General features: G+C 42.3%; 1 protein-coding gene across 4 annotated transcripts in view; it reads left to right on the top strand.

Annotated features, from left to right (window-relative positions):
• Nucleotides 1–22,630, top strand: part of SAMHD1 (SAM and HD domain containing deoxynucleoside triphosphate triphosphohydrolase 1) — a 42,118-nt gene extending 19,488 nt beyond the window's left edge. For 3 of the 4 annotated variants that reach the window (XM_061631700.1, XM_061631703.1, XM_061631702.1), the window contains exons 9-16: nt 1,453–1,561; nt 3,257–3,348; nt 3,798–3,913; nt 7,795–7,934; nt 19,576–19,671; nt 19,770–19,874; nt 20,204–20,341; nt 20,940–22,630. In XM_061631700.1, the coding sequence (XP_061487684.1) occupies nt 1,453–1,561; nt 3,257–3,348; nt 3,798–3,913; nt 7,795–7,934; nt 19,576–19,671; nt 19,770–19,874; nt 20,204–20,341; nt 20,940–21,074 (931 nt within the window). In that variant the 3' untranslated portion in view covers nt 21,075–22,630. The remainder of the gene's footprint in view (nt 1–1,452; nt 1,562–3,256; nt 3,349–3,797; nt 3,914–7,794; nt 7,935–19,575; nt 19,672–19,769; nt 19,875–20,203; nt 20,342–20,939) is intronic. The other variant, XM_061631701.1, reaches the window with a different exon arrangement.
• The last annotated feature ends 1,344 nt before the right edge of the window (nt 22,631–23,974 follow it).

Genomic DNA, 23,974 nt, shown 5'->3' with positions numbered 1-23,974 from the left:
TGGCATCCTACTGCATAAATCATAACACATGGTGCCAAATTCTGTGTGAGAGCCATGTATGCAGTATGGGCAGGATATAGAGCATGGATGAGGAACCTATGGCCCTCCTAATGTTGTACTCCAGCTCCCATCACATAAACCAAGAGATGTTCCTCAACAATGGAATGGAGGAGGGTGCTGCAGCTGGAGGCTGGGGCTCGGCCTGTCAGTTACCTGCTAAAAGTTCTTGTATTATTTAAAGAAAAGGGGCACTGCTGCTCCTTGATAAGCTTGGGGAATAGGAGGCAGTGGGAAGTGACTTGGGGGGTGTTTTGCGTATTTGGGGGAGAGCTTCCTACTTGAGTTTTGGGGTGTCTGTGGGGAATGCCTGTTTGTATGTGTGATGCCTGGCGGGTTTTTGAGGGGAGATGCTAATTTTTGTGAAGTGTGTTGTTTCTGCCTTTTGGGAATGTTTTACATGTTTCTTGGGGTATGTATTGCTGTTTATTGCTTTTAGTGGTTGAGGACTGGGATTTATCTGTTTCTGGATTGTTGTGGTAAGTAAGTGTGTGTTTTGCTGGTTTGGTTTTTTTAGAGGGTGGACTTTTTTGGGTGGATTTTTGCTTTTTTGTGGCTTTTGGTGGTAGTTTTTTATTGGGGATCCAACCCAGGCTTTGCTTATACGTATTTTTTTAAAAAATTATTTGTTCTTTGTGACAAGGCAGGTCCCCTCAGCAGCCATTTTTGACTAGACAAGCTTCCCTATGACAGCCATTTGATGGTGGTGCCCACTAAAGTTTCTTGGATTTCCAAATGAGTCACTAGCCCCCAAAAAGGTCAAGAACCCCTGATTTCCCTGCCTATTGACATCACACAGTTGCCTTCGCTATACTTTTTCTGTTGCCTGACCTTGCATTTTTGTTTAGGCAAGCCAACCAGACGTTACAAGTTGCATGTGTTTTAATCTATTTTTAGTTTATTGTGGACTTTAAATAGTTTTTGAATGTTTTCATTGTCTTTTATTGTTCATGTTAATGTTTTATTTAACTTTGTTGTAAACCGTTCTGAGATTTCATTATAATCAAGTGGTAAATTATGTAAAATAAATTTAGAGGGATATGTGGAAATGACAGACGTTTAAATAATTACCAACTTATTACCGGCCACTAAAATGTCAACAGCTTTTTATTGGAAAAGGATATTGCTCCTCCCCTTTGGGACTAGTTTTATTAGATCTGGGACATAGCTATAATGTTAAAACCTGTGATTGGAAAAATCAAATATGTAAATCTCAATTTGTTATGAAATGGGTCAAGTTTTATAAAAAAATTGGAATGATAAATTTAGAGAAAACATAGTACTTTTTCATTATTTACTCTGGTATGAAAAAATTTGCTATTGTACTTTTCTTTTAGATGTATTTATTCATAATTGAATGACCTTACCTCCCATCTGTTTCTGGAATATACTTAGGGATTGTTATCATCTTGGCATCCAGAATAACTTTGATTATGAACGTTTCATTAAATTTGCTCGTGTCTGCCAAGTAGAAAACAAGAAGAGTATTTGTACCCGTGACAAGGTAAGCTTTCTTGAGGAAAGTAGAGAATGCCAATGAGAGTAGTGTTCTGTTCTCAATAAGCAGCTTGTAAAACTCACCAAATTATTGTTCATTTCATTATTTTATTCCTCTTTTTTCCTCAGGGAAGCATTATCTCATTTTGCTGTTATCCAGTGCTGTGAGGCAAACTAACCTGAAAGATAATTGCCCAAGGTCACCCAGTGAACTTGTGGGGTCTCACAGGTCCAAATCCAGATAAAATGGCACTCTGTTTCTGCATAACTGAGAACTGCAGCTCTAAATCAATAGGAGGCAATGTGATTTAACTTTTCTCTGTTTGAGAATATAAAGCTTCAGAAAAGCTGAGTTTTGTCCCTTTAAGCTGCCTTACAACATATAGAAAGAGCACCACCTTGGTATAGCTTGTGAGGGGAAGTGACTGTGTTGTGGTGATGAGGGACTGGTGTTTGAGGGTCATAAATAAGAAGAGCCCTGCTGGATCAGACCAGAAGCCTGTCTAGTCCAGCCGTCTGTTCTTACAGTGACCAACCAGATGCCTATGGGACATCCACAAGGAGAACATGAGCATAATAGCATTTTCCAGTTTGTGTACCCAGAGTCTGGTTTTTAGAGGCGTACTGCTTCTGATATTGGAGGTAATACAGCCATCATGATGATTATTTTAGTGGCAGTGGGCAGGGAGGATATGGTTTAGGTGGTAGCATGGGATATCATAAGAGATGGGTACAAATTGTTGCAGTCTCTTCCTCTTTCCAGTTCCAGCGCTAATCCCTGTGTATCTGGTTGCTCTTCTGCTGTGCTCCCTGGTTTCATGGTGCTGTGGCTTAACACCAGGTCAATTTGGAATAACTAATTCATTATTTGATTGTGGATGTGAGAGCTAAACTGCTGTGTATCACTGAGACATGGGACTCTACCAAGTGCATCATGTGAAGCAAGTAAAACCTTAAAGAACATAAGGGTTTGAGTGCTGGATAGAGCATAATTTTTAAGTAATGGATGTGGACAAATGTTAAGAGTAATACAGAGTGTTGCCTTAATGGTGTTTTAATGTAAGGATGACTACTTGGAACATCAGGCAGGACGTTCATTTGCTTTAAAGAACCAGAAAGAAATATCAGCGATGATTGCGGCTATGATTCTTCTAATGTTCTGGAACTTTTTCATTCATTAAAGAATTACATTTTTATGTTACTTGTGTACAGATTCTTTAGAAGGTTCTACTTTCTGCGTCGAGAGGCTTTTATTTCCTTTCTAAACATTCAGCAACAGAGATAAGCATCCTGTTTGAGGAATCAAAGTAGATATTGTACTTACACTTCCTTACCTGGGAGTAACCCTTGTTAAATTTGGCGGGACTTACTTCTGAGGAAGCAGGTATGGGATTGTGCTGTAAAGGCTCTTCATATGTAGTGAGACCAGCTAGTGAAATATTCCCAGCCTGTCCTCTATTTCGGTAAAATTGTCCTTGCATCCCTGCTTCCCACTCCCAGACATTCACTTTCAAGTTACAAGCATTTACAGGAGGTACTTTTTAAAGTATTCCTGACCTTTAAACAGAAGGATCAAAAGTTTGCTGCCAACAAATTTTGTGAAGGAGGTGACTAGTACCAGCCCTGTGTGTTGTGTAAGTCTTGTAGTTATGGTCTTCAACATTCAAGATGAATAAAATACAGTTTTTGTCTTGGACTTTAGGAGGTTGGAAATCTGTATGACATGTTCCACACACGGAATTGCCTGCACCGGAGAGCCTACCAACATAAAGTCGGCAACATCATTGAAACCATGTAAGTGTATGTTGATATGCTCTGGATAGGAAAGAAATCCTAGACAATCTTATGAATGTTAATTGATTCATTACAATTGTATAAGTTTGCATAGGAATTCGTTATTAATAAAAACCATATTGCTTTTCTTTTTAGATGGTACATATGTGTGTTTTATATTTCGCCCTGGGCTCCTACTGGGAGAAAGGGTGGGATATAAATCTAATAATAATAATAATAATTCATCCTCTATGTCAGTGCACTTCTCCTTAATTTTTCAAAGGTGTTTTTACTGAATATAGAAATAGTTAAATATAGTTTGTTCTTTACCACCTTTAGTTTTTGTACTGCTCCCTTCTAGTAGTTTTAATTGGAAATGTCAGTTTCTAAAAATAATCTGAAATTCCTGATTTGAATGTAATGTTGATGTTATGGATTCTTGCTTATTTGCGTTGCATGTTTTAAATTAGGATTACAGATGCCCTTTTAAAAGCTGATCCATTTATCAGAATCAAGGGCTCTGAGGGAAAAGAATACAAGATCTCTACAGCGCTAGAAGATATGGAAGCATACACTAAGTTAACAGGTATGGGCTTATCAGCCTGACACCTAAATCCTGAAGTATTACTCTACTTGTTTATAAAGTGTATGTCCTGAGTGCAGAAGATGAGTACAAAGGATGACTGATGAAGATCCCTCAGATAGTAGGGGCCTCCGGTATGTGCCAAAAACCCATATATACATACATAACTACTGCCCTGCCACAACCATCCCCAAAAGCTGGTGGAAATCAGACTGTGCATGTGCACAGGATAAATCAGTGCACAGATGTGATCCTTCTCTTCCCAGAGTTAGGAATTACACTGAAGGGGGAAGCATATGGTTAAAACTGTAAGGATTCATGTTTCCATTAACCACAGTGGGGAGGGTGAAGGAATTTGCCTTGGAGAACACCCCCTACCCATGGCCAAGCCCACTGAAATCAGACTCAGATTTGCTGGTGTACTTTTCTCCAGTATGTGTAATTAGAAACTTCAGTCTAGAACACTTCATGGGTTAGCTTACAGGTTACACAAGAGTCTGCATTTCTGCACAACTCAAACCTAAGATGTTGTTGCAGCAATTAGATACGCCCCCTACGAGCCTTAAATGGGCACAGATGGGCCCTTTCTATTTGTGTGAGGAAGGTGTCACAGAACAGGAAGGTGTGCACAAATGAGCACTCCCCCTAGGTAGCCAGCTGGGGCCCGCTGAACCTGCCAGTGCGGTTATCTACATGTGTAGGGCGATGGGGGCGGTGATACCTCATTGAAACTCTCCTCTAGAGGAGGTGTGCATGGCAGCAGCAACTTGGGAGGGGAAGAGAAGGGACAGACACCTGATTAGCCAGTGTTCTCTCTGTTGTAACTGGAGCTAAGGGGGAGGAGCTGTCACTGTCAAAAGTACTGAAGCCTACTGTCACAGCACTTCCTGGTTGTAAGTCACTAGGACCCTTCCCCTGGTCCCATTCTGTATCTTTGCCATCTTCTTCATCATTCCAGGACCGCTACTCAGAGCTTATGACATCATTTCCCCTCCCATGCAAATCCTTCCCCCAGTCTTGAGGTTTTGGCTTAACTGGGTAGCATTCATGGAAATCTCTCACCAATCTCTCACCAAGTCCAGAACATTGACATCAGAAGCTGCTTCCCAGGTTCTTTTATCTGGTCCAAAGCCTTTCCAGTGGATCAGGTACTGCAGCTTCCCCCTGCAACAGCAAGAATCACCTGTTGGTTCCAACTTATTCTTGTCCGTCGATCAGTGTTGGTGCAGGAGGAGTTTCAAACTCCTGATAGGAGTGAGGTTGTTCCTCTAGAGTCAGCAGTGAATGATGGAATATTTGATTAATCTGCATGGAGGCAGGCAAACACAGTTGTCAGGTTGATCTCCACTTTAAAAGATACCACTCATCTTGCTTCTAACTTGTGGTACGGGGTAGGGTTGGCAGGTAATGCATTGAGAGCCATACTGGATCTCTGGACCTGGTTGCCGATGTTGATCTGCTGGGTGCTGTTCCTGTAACATTTGTTGCATAGTTTGTAAGTCTTGAACGTATTCAGTAGCTGCAGGGACGGCCAGCATAGAGGTGGGATTCTGAAAGGATTGTGGATGATAGCCATAGTTGGTAAAGAAAGGAGTCTGTTAAGTGGAAGAGTGCACTGAAGTGCAAATTCTGCCAGGTGCAGCAAGGACCCCAGTTGTCCTGTTGGTAGTTGACATAACAGCATTGGTATTGCTCTGTTTGCCCATCTATGTGAGGATGATGGGCAGAAGATAACTGAAGTTCAGTATCCAGCAACTGGAGTAAGGCACGCCAGAAACGGGCAGTAAACTGAAGGCCTTGCTCTGAGACCAGACTGTTGGGGATGCCATGCAACCGGCATATTATACATCCACAACAGTGGCTGTATACTGTTGCCATCATGGATTCCCCCCCCATGACATTCTGAGGCTTCCTATAAGCTCAATTCAAAAGAAAACCTTATAAAACTTACAGTCCTGCACTCAGAAACGCTTGCTTAACAACCCTCTAAATTTTTGTGGCGCTACACAAAACAGAGAGAACCGAGAGTTCAAAGTGTAAAAAGAGGGGGAAAACTCAGACCCTTTTCAACTTTTTTCTGTCAGAGTTCTCATAATTTGTTGAAATTAATTAAAAATCAGCTTCATACAACAACCTTCAAGCTTACTACCTACTTGCAGACATAGCTGAATGAACTCTGATAAGGAGTTGGGGGCTGGAGCCTGAGCCAGTTCAACCAGCACTTCATCATTGAGCCCCTTTTGATACTGAAACATTAAAGCCACCACCTGTGCCAGGATCCAGAAAGCATTGGTATAAGTCACGAGTGAATCTCTGCTTTGGCACAGGACTCCAGGTTGATGGGCCACAGTTATTTTCCGCTGAGGATCATGAAAAATCTCTGCCACGTCAGCAACAATCATTTTGTAACAACAAAGGTGCAGACCATCTGGTTGCCACTTTTAACACATTGTTGTGGGTCTGCTTGGCGCACCCTGATGTACAGTTCACACTGTGCAATACAGGCTGCAAAGTATTCATGATTCCCAGGAAGTCCCACAGGTGTCTTGGTGCATGGAGCAGGCAGTGGCTGGGCTGGGTTAGCCCCCTTTGCAAGGCCATCATGGTCCTAGGTGTCCTGGCCATGCTTGTTTGAATTGGACTCAACTCTTTGGTGTATTTTTCTCCAGTATGTTTGCCTAGAACACTTCATGGGTCAGTTTACAGGTTACACAAGATTCTGCATCTCTACATAGCTATGAGTTGTAATGACTGATTATGCTAAGACAGTATTGCAGCAATTAGAAACACCCCCTACAACCCTACATAGGCCTAGGTGGGCCTTTTATACTTGTGTGAGGAAGGTGTCACAAGATGGGAACGTGTGTGTGAATGAGCACTTCTAGGTGAGAAAGTGGTAGCCAGCTGAACCTGCCAGTGCAGTTGTCTACGTGTCTGAGGCCATAGGGGTGGTGGCACCTCACAGAGATCCTCTGCCTGTAGAGGAGGTGTGTGCGGTAGCAGCAACTTGGGAGAAGAGGGGGGGAGGGGAGAAGGGACAGGCTTCTGATCAGCCAGGATTCTCTCTGTTGTAACTGTAGCTGAGGGGGAGGAGCTGTCACTGTCAAAAGTACTGAAGGCAATTGTCTCAGCACTTCCTGGTGGCAAGTTGCTAGGTCCCTCACCCGGGTCCCATGCCGCATCTTCATTGTTGTCTTCATCACTCCAGGACCACTCCATGGAGCTCATGACACCCCTAGGCCTAAGGCTATACATTTTCTAAACTTTTCCATGTCCCTCTTTTTAAAATGATTTAAGGGATAGTTTGCGAAAGGGAAAGATAAACATTGCCTTCTCTTTGCCCTGCCTCTCTTCTCACCCCTCCATAAATTGTTAATGAACTTGTTTTGGAAGGCCTTCAGCTGAAAAAAAAAATTCTTCTTGTTATGACTATACTAAGACTTTCTTAGTGCCTTCACATTTGGTTTTTTGAACTTCATGAGTTGATGCTTTTGAATTCTTTGGATGCGGGGGTATTATGTTTCTGATAGTTGAAGATTCAGTTTTGTTTTATGTATATTGTAAGCTGCTTTGAGTTTCTTTGTTGAAGAAAAAAAATGGAATATAATTATTTCAGAAACTTGTTTCCTTCTGGTGCCTTTTGTTTAACGCCAAAATGATTAGAGGAGAGGCACGAACAGAGGCTAGGTCTTGACCCTGTTCAAGTACAGCAAATTTGGTGTAACAGTCTTATTTTTTCCACCTGATTATTGAAGAGGTAGAATTGAATATGGCCTTGTGAGTTCCATTATAATACTATAAAAATCATTTGTTAAATTCTGGCAGATAATACCAGAATTTTTTAAGCTGGTTTTAACTACTGTTGTTTTGTTTAATACTGGCAGATGAGATCTTTCTAAAGATTCTATACTCTGATCAACCAGAACTGAATGAAGCACAGGAAATTTTGTGTAAAATTGAGCAGCGTGATCTGTATAAGTGCCTGGGAGAGACTCATACCCCAGAGGGCATAGAAATTACAAAGGTAGGCACAGTTTCTCAAGTTGCATTGGTTAGGTCTTTACACTGTGCTAATTTGTTAAGTGTGATCTAGAGCAGGAGTGGAGAACCTTTGGTTCTATAGATGTTGCTGAACTACAACTCCCATCAACCCCAGCTAGCATAGCCAATAGCCAGAGCTGATGGGAGTTATAGTTTAGCAACATCTGGCAAGCCAGAGGTTTCCCATACCTTTCATAAAGTGATGTACTGATTGCTTTTTACAGTCAAAGTCAAGTTGTTTACCTCTTTTCAGCTCAAGACAACTAATGAAGGAATGTCTTTTTAAAGTCAGATTGGCATTTCTTGCTTACTGATTTATTTTATATTTATTTAAAATATTTATGTGCTGCTTCTCCTATTACAAATATCCCAAGCAGTTCACAGTGAATGTTGTCCAATCAAAAATTTTAATTTTACAATTAGGTAAACACAGCAGAATCCCAAGATCACTTGACTATTAGTCTTAACATGATTATGCTTTTGAGATTATGTTTAATTACATTGTTAACTGCTTTGCATTACCAAAGAAAAGCAGGATAATTTTTTTTTAAAAGCAGGCATAAACATTTTGTTTAATTATTTGGTTAAAAGATGGTAATGATGGTGCCTTGTGGATCTGCTTGGGGAGGTTCTTCCATAAACAGGGCACTACCACTGAAAAGTCCCTCTCCCCAGCTGCCTAGGCTCTGGAAACAGGTCACTTGGAGGAGAGACTTTGAAGCAAATTTTACAAACAGCCCTGTTCAAATAGTAGAAGGTGTTACTTCAAGGCAGTTCATTTTTGCAATAGGAGTCTCAGGCTCTTAAAAGACTCCTCAGCCCTATGTACATCAAGGACAGAAGGACCGTGTCATCAGCATAAAGCAGAATTGGCATGGATCTAGATGTCAATTTAGGAGGGTGAAGATTGGCATCTGTTACTTTTTTGACCAAGGAATTAATGTAGAAGTTAAACAGGGTAGAGGCCAGGATACAACCCTGTTTAAGTCCATTGAAGGTTGGAATGGGACCAGACAGGTGGCCAACTCGGTCACATTCTACCTGCAAATGAGTGTTTTCGAAGAGACTACGAATAAGTGTTAGTAGTTGCCTATCGATAGTGGAAGCCTCAAATTTTTCCTATAATCTATCCCTTGGGATCAGGTTGAAAGCAGACTTAAAATCTATAAAGGATACATAAAGGGTTCCTCCAGGGGATGATGTATATATTTCAGCCAAATGTTCAAGTGTGAGACCCTGGTCAACTGTAGAACACCCTGCCCTAAACCCAGCCTGTTCATCTTCAGGTATGTTTTCCTGCTCCATCCAATTTAGTGACCTCTCATGAAGATGACTGGCATATAGTTTGTAGCATGTATCTTCTATTGTGGTTTGCTTGGTTTTATTATGTACAAGAGTTACATTTGTCATGAGCTGCTGCGCCAGTTCAGTCCCAGGACTCAGTTCCCAAACCGAGGACAATTGATCCTGGCACCTGTGCCTCCCTTACCAGGGCTGAGCAAACCAACAACAACCTTGCAAGATAGGTAGACTGCCACCACCCCTTAATCCTGGTCACCCCCTCTGGGCCAAGGGGAAGCCCAAAGTGCCAGAAATAGACCTGCCAAGAATTCCAAAGACAAGAGCCAAAGTTACACTCCTTCTCCTGGAGTCTTTAGGCAAAATATCTAAATATATGGTAGCCCGTGGCTAATTGGCCAAGGTGCTGGATTCAGAGCCAGATCTCCCCTGCAATGAACACACACTGGGAAATAAGAAGTAGCTTTATTAAATAAAATATAAGTGCACAAATATAGCAGCAGAATAGTTCCTTAAAACCCACACCCCTGAGGGCCAGGTAAAATACAGAGAGTTACAGTCACAGACAAAAATACCAAAACTGTCTAGCCTAATCTATACTTAACAGGTAAACAGCAGAATAACTTCATGGTTCCTCATCTCCCCAGAGATGTATAACTTGGATAGCAGTTGAAAGATGGAACCCCACCTAGGTAGCATCAGCAACCATAGGAGAACATTGGGGAACAAAGGCTAAAGAATGAATTCTATTTTTATGGGGAAATGCCCAGCAACAGCCAGGAATTAATTGGCCAATCAGGGGGCTTTCTGATGATGAAACCTTCTGGAGCTTTCGTGCCTAACGGTCATGCACTCACCAACCTTCCTAGGCTGCTTGGCCTTGACGTACCAGTCTCCACTAATAATCAGCAGGTGTTCTTGCTTGTTGCCTAATTAACTAGCTTCAGCTGTGACTACTGCAAACTCATGGCCTTCTCAGAGGCCTCATTTCAGGCAAGATGTTTCCCCCCACAATTCCTTGCCTCAGAACCATTTTAGAAACCAGGTGTCCTTGACTTTTACTTTTACTTTTTTTCTATTTCATACTTGTACAGTTTTGTATGGGCTGGTCTTTGACCGTAATAAAATAATCAATCAATCACTTCAAGGCAGTTCTCCTTGGGATCACAGTTGGACTGAACTATCCATTCTTGAACTTGGATGACTTCCATTCAGAGTAATCGTGATGGGAAATGTATTTGATTGGGTTCCAGGAAAATGAGCTGTGTAGTTTGCTCAGCCTAAGGTGCAATTGACGTCTTACAGTTCCCTTGAGCAATCTTTGACATTGGGGTCTTTATTGTTTAAGATACTGAGTAGCTTGTCCATCAGTCTCGGGCGGGGGACTTCCAGGGTGGCATACAATGAGTATATATGAGTTACATTAAAGCAGTAATAACTGAAGAAATAAATAAAATAATAGTCATATAAAATTAAAGCAGTAAAAACTGTCTAAATAAAGTCTCACCTGGCATCGAAAAGGTATAAGATTCTGTGTTAGGCAGGCCTTCCTAGGGAGATCATTCATAAACAATGAAACAACGGAAAGAACCCCTATACCTGATCACCACCCTTCTTGTTTCCAAAGGTAGGAGCACCTGGAGAAAGTCCTCCAAGGATAATTTTAATAATTAGGCAGGTTTATGTGGTACAAGTAGATCCTTTAGGCACCTGGGTTCCACACCATTTTTTACTATAAAGGTTAAAACCAGTCTTTGATCCTGACCAGAAGCCAGTGAAGTTGTTTTAAAGGTGGTATGTTCAACCATACTGCTTCAAACCAATAATTAAGCCACTCCATTCTGGATCTACTGAAGTTTCCAAGCAGTCATCAAAGGCAGTCATGTAGATAATGGAGCATGGATAACAGTGGTCTGGCTATCTCTGCAGAGGAGTGATTTATCTGGCACGCTGACCTCAACTAGTGAATGTTGCTTTGTGTCACAGGTGATTCCTAGGAGTTCAAAGACATAGGAAGAGGCTGCTGGATCAGGCCAATGGACCATCTAGTCCAGCCTTTCCCAACCAGTGTGCCTCCAGATGTTGTTGGACCACAACTCCCATCAGCCTCAGCCAGCATTGCCAATGGCTGAGGCTGATGGGAGTTGTGGTCCAACAACATCTGGAGGCACACCGGTTGGGAAAGGCTGATTTCTAGTCCATCATCCTGTTCTTGTAGTGGCCAACCAAAATGCCTATGGGAAGCCTACAAGTAGGATCTGAGCACAAAAACACTCTCCCCTCTTGCCGGGGACTGATCTAATGATACTCCAAAATTGCAAATTTAATACTTTAAGGAGAATGAAACCCTAGGCTGAACACCTTCTCTGAATTGAAATGAAAGGGCCTTAGGTGATGCTGAGGAGACATTTGTTCTTGGTTTTCATCATTCCCTCTCCCTTACCTTTTTTTAGAAAGATTTTTTTACTGGTTTTCAAAATAAAATTCATGTGTTCCACAGAGACAATCAGTAGATATTACAAATCACACAGATAGAACTGTTTTACCGATTGAGTATTCTGTATATGAGAGAAAATATAAACAACCCCTCTCACCTCCCTAGCTACCCCCCTCTGGTCCCCCAAGATGGTATAACTTAGAAAACGAATTTTCTTCCAGACCTTCTAGGCTGCCCTCTGCTGTTGAGAACATATCCCAGTAGTCGGAGGAACATGAGTTTACATCTCTCTATGACCGCCATGATTTTGAAAGTAACTGGGGATCACGATGACCTTCCACTATTTCTCTGTAGTAGGTGGTCTCTATACTCTATACTGATAGAGATCCTTGTTACCGCTGTTTTCCATCCTAGATTATCCACATGTGAATTAATGGACTTTGGAAATATATTAAACTAAAGGTAGCCAACTTTGGGGGCCAGTAGGCACATTTGTAATTTTGAGAGTGCACCACGGGCACCAGTCACAAAATTGGTGCTCTGGGGATGTGGTATAACACAAAATAGTTGCCGTGGGGACATGGCATGACACTTGTACACTTGTTGCTGCTTCCCCTCCACTCCAGACAGCCTCATGCTTACAATGGGAAGTCAGCTATGTCCTGTTGGTCATGAATGTGGAGAACACACAGTACTGATTCCCTTCTTCCCTACAATGCTGCTGCTGTCTAACAACAACAAGGAGTGTTCCCTAGTACAAGGAAAAATATATGAGGTGGACACTGCACACTCACTTTCTCTCACACGTATATACAGAACACAGACACAATCTCCCCAACAGACCACAAATCTCTTCTTTTTTTCCTCTATACCCAGGACAGGCCATGAAGTGACTGAGGAGGGCATCTCCACCCCTTCTCTCTCCAACCACCCCACGCTACCACAAAATTAAAGTAGTAATAAAAAAGCTTTGGAAAAGCCCATTAACATGCAGGCAGGCTGGCCAGACATGAAGCAACTGTTGCTGCATCTCCATCCTGCCCCTATTCCTATGGTGCAAAAAAGTCTACTGGGGCCTGGGTAAATCCCGTGCTGCCCTCACCAACACATGGGTGTGCTGGCCATGAAGTGACTGTGAAAGACAACCCCATTGATTCTCTCTCCTCCCACCCATACTGAATCAAAATGCCCACCCTTCCTGTTCTGTCCAGGCCACCTTTGTCCCACAGTGCACAGGCTAGTAGCATTTCAGCTTCTTCTACAGCACACTCAAGATTCCCTCCAAAGGGGAGGGTGTTAGTGTGGCTGTTTGGGAATGCAATGTGATCCCTCTAGATCCTGCAATGCCCACCTCTCAGAGAGGAGCACAGTCTTTTGCTGGAAGGCAGCAAGTGCTGTTCTGAATGTGCCTAAAATAAGGTATGCAATCAAGAACATGAATCCAGATCAAAATTTTCAAAAGTTATTTTTTATTTATTGTGAATACATGGTAATAAAACCTTATAAATCAGAGTGCACATTATGGCCAAGATAGTGGATGCATTTAATATAATCCTAACACATTCATATAAGCTAAAGACTTTAATGGTCCCTACACTAGGGAGAAGGAAAGGAAGGATATGTCTTTTGGCTCAGGATTTGAGCAACTCCTCGCCACCAGATAGATGCAAGTGTGTGGAAGAGCTCTCGATCAGAAGCAGGAGTGAGGTGCCTTATGCCTGCAAGGTTCCAAATCTGAGGCACCAGGACCCCTCTCCAGGTTTTGTGACCTTGTGGCAAAATTGCTCTGTGCAGAGTAAAACTCTTAAGTGTGATTTCTATTTAGCAGTCGCTGAGCCTGCCAGCTAAGCTACACCCTAGCTCCCTCTGCAACAGATGCCATGTTAAGGAGTTAATCCCCCTCCATACTAGCACACAGAAAATACCAGGTTCAGGCATAAGAGGGCACAGTGCTATTAATGCTGGGCTGAGGCGAGTTAGATTTGGCGGATCTCCGGGTGAGCTGGCTGTGTCTTGGTTCAGCCAGGCTAATTCATCCCAGGACCCAGCCAGCTCAGCTGGAGAACCTCCATAGAAGCCCAGCTCGGCATAAGGGAAGCCAGCAGAAAGCCTGAAAAAGGGGCATTCCAGGGGTGTCGGGGAGGGGCCGAAAACGGGGGCTTCCACTACATCCTGGTCTCATTCGCATCCCTCCTGCTGCCCTCTGTCCTGGCAGCCTATATTCCAGGAAAAGGGGTGGTGAAGGAAACATGTATTTCATTTCCTTCTGCCACACCCTTTTGGCGCAGCAAGTGTCCTCCCCTCCCAGCAGCTTCTGAAGGCATTATGAATGTGGTGGCCTCTTCTGCCAGCTCCACTCCCGTCAGCCTCCAACAGGATTTATTTATTTATTTTATTTTATTTTATTTATATACTGCCCTAAGCCTAACGGCTCTCTGGGCGGTGTACATAAAAGGTAATAACTCAATATATAACTTCAATAAATATAAAAGGCAAAAACCAAAAACAGACAAACAACAACAAAAACCAAACAACATCATAATATAACACTAGTAAAATACAATTAGGAATACACTATAAAAACAGATTAAAATACACTTTAAAATGCCTGGGAGTATAAAAAGGTTTTCACCTGACGCCGAAAAGATAGCAGCGTCGGCGCCAGGCGCACCTCATCGGGGGCACTATTCCACAATTCGGGGGCCACCACCGAAAAGGCCCTAGATCTGGTCACCACCCTCCGAGCTTCTCGATGAGATGGCACTCGGAGGAGGGCCTTAGATGTTGAGCGCAGTGTATGGGTAGGTTCATATTGGGAGAGGTGTTGCACCAGGTATTGCGGTCCCATGCCGTGTAAGGCTTTATAGGTCAAAACCAGCACTTTGAATCTAGCCCGGAAACAAATAGGAAGCCAGTGCAGATGAGCCAGAACAGGTGTTATATGAGCGGACTTACTGGTCCGCGTCAACAGTCTGGCCGCTGCATTCTGGACTAGCTGTAGTTTCCGAATTATCTTCAAGGGCAGCCCAACGTAGAGCGCATTGCAGTAGTCCAATCTAGAAGTTACCAGAGCATGAACAACAGAGGTGAGGTCATCACCGTCCAGATAGGGACGTAGCTGGGCTACCAATCGAAGATGGTAGAAAGCATTCCGTGCCACCGAGGCCACCTGGGCCTCCAGTGACAAGGAAGGATCGAAAAGAACTCCCAAGCTACGAACCTGTTCCTTCAAGGGGAGTGTAACCCCATCGAGAACAGGATGAATATCCACCATCTGGGCAGGGGAAGCACTCACCAACATCGTCTCAGTCTTGTCTGGATTGAGCTTCAGTTTGTTCGCTCTCATCCAGTCCATTATCACGGCCAGGCAACGGTTTAGTACGTCAACAGCCTCACCTGAGGAAGATGAGAAGGAGAAATAGAGTTGCGTGTCATCAGCATACTGATGACAAGCACCCCAAAACTCCTGATGACCGCACCCAGCGGCTTCATATAGATGTTGAAGAGCATGGGGGACAGTACCGATCCCTGTGGGACTCCACAATGGAGAGTCCAGGGTGTCGAGTAATGTTCCCCAAGCACTACCCTCTGGTGACAACCCACCAAGTAGGAGCGGAGCCATTGCCAAGCAGTACCCCCAACTCCCAACTCCATGAGTCTTCCCAGAAGGATACCATGGTCGATGGTATCAAAAGCAGCTGAGAGATCAAGGAGAATCAACAGGGACACACTCCCCCTGTCCCTCTCCCTCTCCCGACAGAGGTCATCATACAGGGCGACCAAGGCTGTTTCAGTACCAAAACCGGGCCTAAAACCGGATTGAAATGGATCAAGATAATCAGTGTCATCCAAGAGCCCCTGGAGCTGGCCGGCAACCACCCGTTCCAGCACCTTGCCCAGGAACGGAACGTTCGCCACAGGTCTATAGTTGTTCAAATTATCTGGGTCCAAGGAGGCTTTCTTCAGGAGTGGTCTCACTACCGCCTCTTTTAGGCAGTCAGGGACCACTCCCTCTCTCAAAGAGGCATTTATCACCTCCTTGGCCCAGACGGCGGTTCCGGTCCTGCCAGCTTTCACCAGCCAAGAGGGGCAAGGGTCCAGCACAGACGTGGTCGCCCGCACCATTCCAAGGATCTTGTCAACATCCTCAAGCTGCACAGACTGAAACTCATCCAATAAATAAGGACAAGACCGTGATCTGGATGCTTCATTAGGTCCAACTGCTATAATAGTGGAGTGTAAGTCCCGACGAATGCATGCAATCTTATCTTGGAAGTGCCCAGCGAACTCGTCACAGCGGGCTACAGATGAATCTATAATGTCCCGAGGGCCAGAGTGTAAGAGCCCTCGTACAATTTTAAAGAGCTCCGTTGGGCGGGAAAGTGATGACTTAATGGTGGCAGCAAAATAACTCTTTTTTGCTGCCCTCACCGCTACTATATATCGCTTAGAACAGGCACTTACCAAAGCATAATTGCATTAATCGGGAGTTCGCCTCCATCTGCACTCAAGCCTCCTCCTCTCTTGCTTCATTGCTCTCAGCTCCAAGGTATACCATGGAGCTGTATGAGCTCTACATAGGAGGGGGCGCATAGGAGCAATCGTGTCAACCGCCCGGGTCATCTCTGTATTCCACAGTTCGACCAAGGCCTCGACAGGAGCACCAGTCTTCTCAGTCGGAAAATCCCCCAGAGCCCTTTGGAAACCTTCTGGATCCATTAGTCTCTGGGGGCGGACCATTTTAATAGGTCCCCCACCCTTGCAGAGGGAAAGGGACGCTGGGAGCCTAAACTTCAGCAGGCGATGATCTGTCCATGACAACGGAATAGATGAAAAACCGCCAACCTCCAGATCATCATCCCCATGTCCAGTGGCGAAGATCAAATCAAGGGTATGTCCCGACACATGCGTCGGGCCAGTAACAAATTGAGACAGCCACATGGTTGTCATGGAGGCCATGAAGTCCTGAGCGCCCCAGATAAAGCAGTCTCAGCATGGATGTTGAAGTCCCCCAGTACCAATAGTCTAGGGGACCGCAACAATACCTCCGAGACTACTTCTGTCAGCTCAGTTAGGGAATTTGTTGCGCAGCAGGGTGGGCGGTACACCAACAAAATTCCCAGTCTGTCTCTCTGGCCCAGCACAAGGTGGAGACACTCCAAGCCAGTCGTCACCTGGACAGGGTGCCTGGTGAGTGAGAAAGAACTCCTATAGATCACAGCAACCCCACCTCCCCGTCCTTCGGTTCTACCATGATGCTGAACCATATACCCAGGTGGGCAGAGCTGGGAAAGAGCAACTCCTCCCTGATCTCCCACCCAGGTCTCAGTTATACACGCCAGGTCGGCAGCCTCCTCCACAATTGAATCATGAACAAGGGAGAGATCTTATGATGTACCGACCTGGCGTTCCAACAACAGCACATGGAGATCTGAAGGCCGACTGATAGAACAACCAGCAGTCCCGGGGATGTGAGGAGAACCGGAACAAGTCACAGACACTATTTGTCTGGGGTGAGTTCCCCTTACCTGGCGCGTTCTCCTCACAACACCATACCTCCCATTACCCGTCACTGCGCTAATTGGGGCCCCCAAAAGTCTCCCCGGTTGATGTATAATACTCTCTCCCAGGCACATATTAAATAAAAAAGAAATCACATATACAAACACACCTGGTTTCATTCTCACCACATAAGACACTTTTACACCAATACACACAACAATTCACACAGACACACAACATATACTTCATCAATCACCCAGAACAATAAACATTCACACACTACAACCAAACAATATTAATGGATTGCTCTGCTTAGCATATAGGTTTTATAAATAGATTTTCTTTCTTTAACTGAACTGAAACATTACACAAAATAAAATAAATGAAATTAGTCAATAACCTATTATTACAGTTTTAAACTATTGATGCAGAGCTGAGAAACCCTATTAAATCATAATTAACTGAATGAACAAGGCTATCTAAGATGCAAGCAAAGTAATTGGTGCCTCCCAGAAAGAAGTGCAGATGCTCAAAGGAAGGAATATTTATACTAAATGTGTCCTTAGGGAAAAAAAAGTAATTTATAATGCATTCCTAAATTGCTAACTCTCTCAATTATTAAAATTATTACAAAATATCCAACTACATGAATAACATACATTGCAACTTTTATAATGATTTTTATTAAACATAGTCTACTGTTATCAAAGAGAAAGAATTAAATGCATCTAATAGAACTACATTGAATACAAACAATTGCTATTTTATTATCAAAACCTAAATTATATTAATATGTGAATGTGCCTGGTTCACATCTGTGCATAGTAAATGTATCAGTGTTAAAAATAGCATTTGCTGTGAACACAACTTACTTAGCTGATCTACAAATGTGGGTTGTTTGTGTCTTGTTTGTGTCTTGCCAAATCAAGGTTTTCTTTGTATAACAAGGGATGCATGTGTAATGATTCAAGATAGGGAAATGGGGAGTAGTGATGTCCCAGTCTGGTTTGCAAATCTCATCTGTCTCTGAAGGACATCACAAAAACTGAAATATGCCTTTTATTCTCAATATAATTATTTTAATTGAGCTGCTCTGGAATATGGAAAATATGGGGCCTGGTCCAATGTCTCTGGAACCAATCAAAATGAGTGTAGGAATGGGTATATTTGCCACAGCCTGAGTCCAATGATGAGTTAAATCTGTCTTTGCGAGCAGAGGTAGGTAAAAGCATATTGAAGGTCAAGATTGTGTACTTAATATTTCAAAAACTGATCACTTAGATACGCTTCTCATGTGTATGCAAGGGAAAGATTTGTTAAAATTGTGGGATCTATGGTGGGAATGTTTATTCTTGCCTTCCTGAGAAAATGGTGAGGATTCGAATTATGACTCATCACCCTACCCCCAGGCAAATGTACAGCACGGCTTCAGCTATCAGCTATCTTAACATATTTTAGATAAATGATCCTGGATCTACTCCCTCACCTTGCCGTTAATAATGGGTATTTGTAAGGAATTCATTTCTGGCCAGATGGGATGCTTGCCAGCAGGACCAGATAGAAGTTTTCAAGGCCCTTGTTCGGGCCTCTCTTTGAAGCTTGCTAGTTGTTATTACCTTGTTTTCTGTACTATTTTACAACTGAGGTGTCTGTGTTCATGTGATATAGCATTCAGTGGAGACAAGGGTCAGAACAAGGGTGATGGAAAGCAAAGGGGCATATTTCCCAGAGTGCTTTATGGCTTATGCCAGGTCCCAGTCCACGGAGACAAACCAAGGTTCTGGTGCCATGGATAGTCTTCACAAGGAGCAGGACTGCATTCACAATAAGTCAGAGTAGCCCTTCCAATTCCAAGAACTGCTCTGTACAACAGTACAATATAAAGGCCACAGACAGGCCCCATCTTCAGTAACGTAGGTGGGTCAGGTGCCTTGGCAGGGTGCCAAAAAAGGCCTTCGCGGGTACCTGGTTAGTGACCCTCAGAACATGCGTTTTAAATACAAGAACTTGAATAGAGTTGTTGGGTTTTTACACTAGTCTGCATCAACTTGAGTAATGTATTAATAAAATAATTATTTTATTAATAAAATGTTATGACTTTACTCTCTCTCTGTAATGGAGAACTAATTTTGCCTGAAGAGAACCTCTGTGTAGACTTGCCAGTAGAAGATGTGTGCATTAAAAGCCATCGCTACCTATTTTGAGAGTATGCTGATACCAAATACTTTGATTTGCCACAATGTAGAATACAAACAATATAAGTAAATATTTCTGCATGAGAAGAAATATTACTTTGAAAACTAATCATGGGTCTGATTAATTTCTGAAAGTATGTGCTCATCACTGATTAGAATACACAGAAAGTGAAAGGTTTTATATCCACTAGGAGCAATGTGATGGACTGGCTGCTGAAATTGTTACGTCCAAGCCAGTGACACTCTCTCAAGAAGTTGAATTGAAAGCTGAAGACTTTATTGTTGATGTAAGTATGATCTCTTTCAATCACATTCTGCTTGATTTCTAAGCACACATGCCTGCAAACAGATTTAAGTACATTTTATTGCACTTGCCTCTGTGAAGGTTATCAATATGGATTATGGAATGGAAAAGAAGAACCCTGTCAATAATGTCCGTTTCTACTGCAAGTCTGACATCACTCAGGCAATCAGAATCACTAAAGAACAAGTAAGTAGAAGTGTGTGGTTTCTGCCAGTTCTATTACAATGACTTTTTAAAGAGGAACTGAATATGTGTGAAAACGTCTAAAAAAAAACCATGTCAATGATGGCAATGCAGTTCTCATATGACCATCTACTATATAAATGCTAACTGAATGCAAATAAAGTAAAATTCTTCTATGCCAAGTTATAGCATTCTTACAACTGGGTGCTGCTGTTGCTCCTGTTCAGAATTTTGTGTTTTGCTACTTGGGGAAAGCTGGGGAATTTATTAGAGTTAGTTCTGACAAGCTTATAAAATTAAGTATGTGAATATTTTGTGCCTTCTGTCTTAAGGTTTCAAAGCTTCTACCAGAAAAATTTGCAGAGCAAGTAATCAGAGTTTATTGTAAGAAAACGGATGAAAAGACTATCAATGTTGCTATAAAATATTTCATTCAGTGGTGTATGAACAAGAATTTCACTAAACCACAGGTAAGCAAGGTTTAACACTTAGACAGTTTGTTTAATAATCATGTTTGTATCAATCTAGAGATTCAGGTCTGCCTCATTCTCAAGATTGCTTTTGTTCCGCACCTGTTGGTGCTTTCCTATTCTGCTCTATCTTAAATCCATAACTATCTCCTCACATACTACACATTATAAACTCAAGAGACTTGTGAGGCTAGATAGAATTCTGAAAACTGCAGAAATAATTTGGGAGAACAATCCAGTCTTTATGGTTACATTATAAAACAAGTACAACACAACTGCTAACTAGAAGTTTGGTATCAATTTATGAACTTCCTTGCAAATGGCGATTACATAAAATTTGTTGATCAAGATGGGAGAGTGGACTACCATCAAATAAATGGGGCACAACATGATTCACCCATTGCTATCTCCTGACAGCAGGGAAGGAAGAGCAATGTGTACCCGAAACTGATAATTGGGTTGTAATTTCTCCTTGTAACATAAAGTGTGAAAAGGCTCTAGCAAGTGTCTTGCTCCTCTTGCCAAAGGATAACAAAATGTATTGACAGTTGACCTCCAGTGCATGACTCAACTTATCTTTATTTTGATGCTTTGATAGGATGGTGATGTTGTTGCCCCTGAACTTACTCCAATGAAAGCAGGCTGGAATGTCGATGAAGATGACGAAAAGCATATTTCAAAGAAAAACAGTCCTGCTTTAAAGCCCAGAACCAGACTTTTTGATGACTCTTAAAAAGGATGGCAAAAACCAGTCTTTTATTTCCAGACACATTCCACAGTTTCTCTACTAGGTTAAACACTATGTATAAAACCTATTGGGAGGGAGGAGGAAGATCCTGTGCCATTTGCCTTAATTCCTATATTTTGTTTATTATAAAAGTGGTTATCCCATTGTCCATTTAGAAAAGCTTCTGACATTCCCTCAAATCATGATAGAGCTGAAGCTAGTATATGTTGATTTACAGCTAAATATACATTGACACAGTCAAGAATATACTAATTTTAAATGTTGTTTTTTTAAAAAAAACTTTGGTACTTTTTAATAACTGAACAAAATTCGGGCAATGAAAAACAATTATTAAATGCATGCTAACCACTGAATATTTGCTAGAGAGGAAATGTGATTTGTGTAGAGGCAAACAGCTGTTCAGAATCTGAAAGGAAGAAGCACATGTCAAACCAGGAAGTTTTGCCTGTTAGATTTCAAACCAACCTGAATGTATTTTAATGTCTCATATTTCCACAGATTTGATTGTATTTGTATGGAATAGTATATTGTTCCTTTAAATTCTTTTTTTTGCAACATATTTCTATGATGTGCACTTTATGCTGATAGAAATACAGTTTTGTGTATGAAGAGAATGCTGTTAAACATGAGAATTGAGATTTCCTTGAGCTTCACATAACGAGCCTTCAGAAGAAAGGTATACATTGTTTATGTACTATGGGTTGGATTGTGAGTTGTCCTTCTGCAAACAGGATGGATCCAGCGGGTTCCTACTGGAGAAGCTGGGAGGCCATTTTCACTAATTTTCTCTGCACCACTTCCCACATTGATCAGATTTATAGGGGGACTGCAAGGGTAAGGTGGAAATCCTTCCTTCAGAAGGAACATCCTCTGCTCAAAGTCTGCTGAAAGGGAACTCTAGGTCAAAGTCAGTGTTTAAAATGAAGCTGTGTTGTGGATTTCTGTTATAACCGTATGGCTGCAAAATTGAACATTTAGGGCATTATCAGGTGCTGTACTGAATCCCCTCCCTGGCACACTGCATCTGAATCTGGAATTATTTGATGGTCACACACTGTCGCATGTGAGCTTCCAGTGGGCAGAGAATTGTTCAGAAATGTTCCATGCATCTAATGGTGGCAGTAGGGCAAGGATGGTACCTGTGGCCCTCCAGTGCTTGCTGAAGTACAACTCCTTTCATCCCTGACTGTTGGCCATGCTGGCGGGGCCTGATGGGAGTTGGGAGTCCCAATAACATCTGGAGGGCATCTGGCTACTTCTGGACTAGATTATTCAAAGAGAGACTCCAGAATCAGTGGGTTAATTGACTGATCTCCATAAGTTTGAATGAGAAGGGAGCTTCTTGCAGCCTAAGGCTTCACTTTGTCTTTAACATCTTAAGCATAATGCAAAAGGGTCAAGGCAGCATATGACTATATTCTCTAAAGCCAATTCTGTTAGCATTACAAATTATAAGTTTAGTGTGCTTGAATGTGAAACTTTTTTCTTGTGCGTTCCAGCTCAGCAATAAAACTTCTGAGATTTTCTTAAGCTTCACATAATGAGCCTTCAGAAGCCTAATATGTTCAGAACTTGACTGATCTTTTTAATTTGTTACAAATTTAGATAAAGCAAATACTCAAATTTGATTAAATCTTAGAACACTGTAATGAAAATATAATGGGGAAATGCCCAATATATAGTCGGTGTAAGATGTGAACTCAGCCTCTGAGAGAGTCTATGTGGGGTTATACTACATAGCCAGAGTCTCTGGCTACAATGTGTCCCTGAGCTGTGATAATGCCTATTACTTGCCTGGAAGAAGAGATGGGGGGATGTAGAAACTTCTGATGAGTGCACAGCTGGAATATCCTATTCGTGCAAAGCTCTCCACTGACATGCTACCCCCTGGAATGTTGCCCATGAAGGAATGTTGCCTGTGATCTGAAAAAGGTTCCCTACCACTGCTCTAGTTTTTTGTCGTAGAACATCACTAATGGTCCTTTTTAGCAGGCTTTATTTATTTAAGCATGTGGACATGACAGTTTTATTGGGTGTTCTTCCATTTTAACTTCTTCCATGATGATCAAAAGCATATCTGCACTATGCACTTTACCTTTGAAACAAGTGGTTTTTCCAAACTACAGTTCCCAGAATTATTTAGTGAAAAGCTTGCAACTTGGGTAGATATGTCTAGTCGTTTCATAGGATTGCAGCTTCGTCCCATGAATATAAAATGATCTCAGATGGGACATGATTATGGTTGAAGGCAGAAAAGACGCTGATCAATTTTACAGAGTCTTCTCACCAACAGGGATCAGTTCTTTTCTGCCTTCACCAAGTGTGGTTGGTTTTGCACTCTCTGCTCACCTACAAACTGATTCAGTCCTGTATTTTGTTGTTTTTATCAATGTTGCTTCTACTTTTTTGGCTTGCTTTAATTCTCCCTGCATTCTTCTGTTTATATATATATAAAGGATCGTAGGTCAGGCTGTGGATCTGAAGGAAAATGAAGAGCATTCTCCACAAGTGAGAGATAATGTAATACAATTGCATACAATAGGAAAAGAGTACAAAATAATACCTAAGTGTTTGGATATCCCAGTGAGCACAGTGGGATCAATCAGGAAGTGAAAGCTGCATCACACACCCCAGGCACTGCGAAGAAAAGGCTGTCACTCAAAACTCAGTGCTCGAACAAGGAGGAGACTTGTGAGAGAAGCCACAGAGAGGCCAACAATCACTTGGAAGGAGCTACAGAGTTCAGTGGCTGGAAGTGGAGCAATGGTGCACCAGTCAACCATATCAAGAGATCTACATAACACTGGCCAGTATGGGATAGTGGCAAGAAAGAAGCTGTTACTTAAAATGGACCATCCGAAAGCACATCTGGAGTCTGCCAGAAA

This window comes from Rhineura floridana, chromosome 6 (assembly GCF_030035675.1).
Source record: "Rhineura floridana isolate rRhiFlo1 chromosome 6, rRhiFlo1.hap2, whole genome shotgun sequence".
Lineage (NCBI taxonomy): Eukaryota > Metazoa > Chordata > Lepidosauria > Squamata > Rhineuridae > Rhineura > Rhineura floridana.
This window is presented reverse-complemented; position numbering and strand designations above follow the sequence as displayed.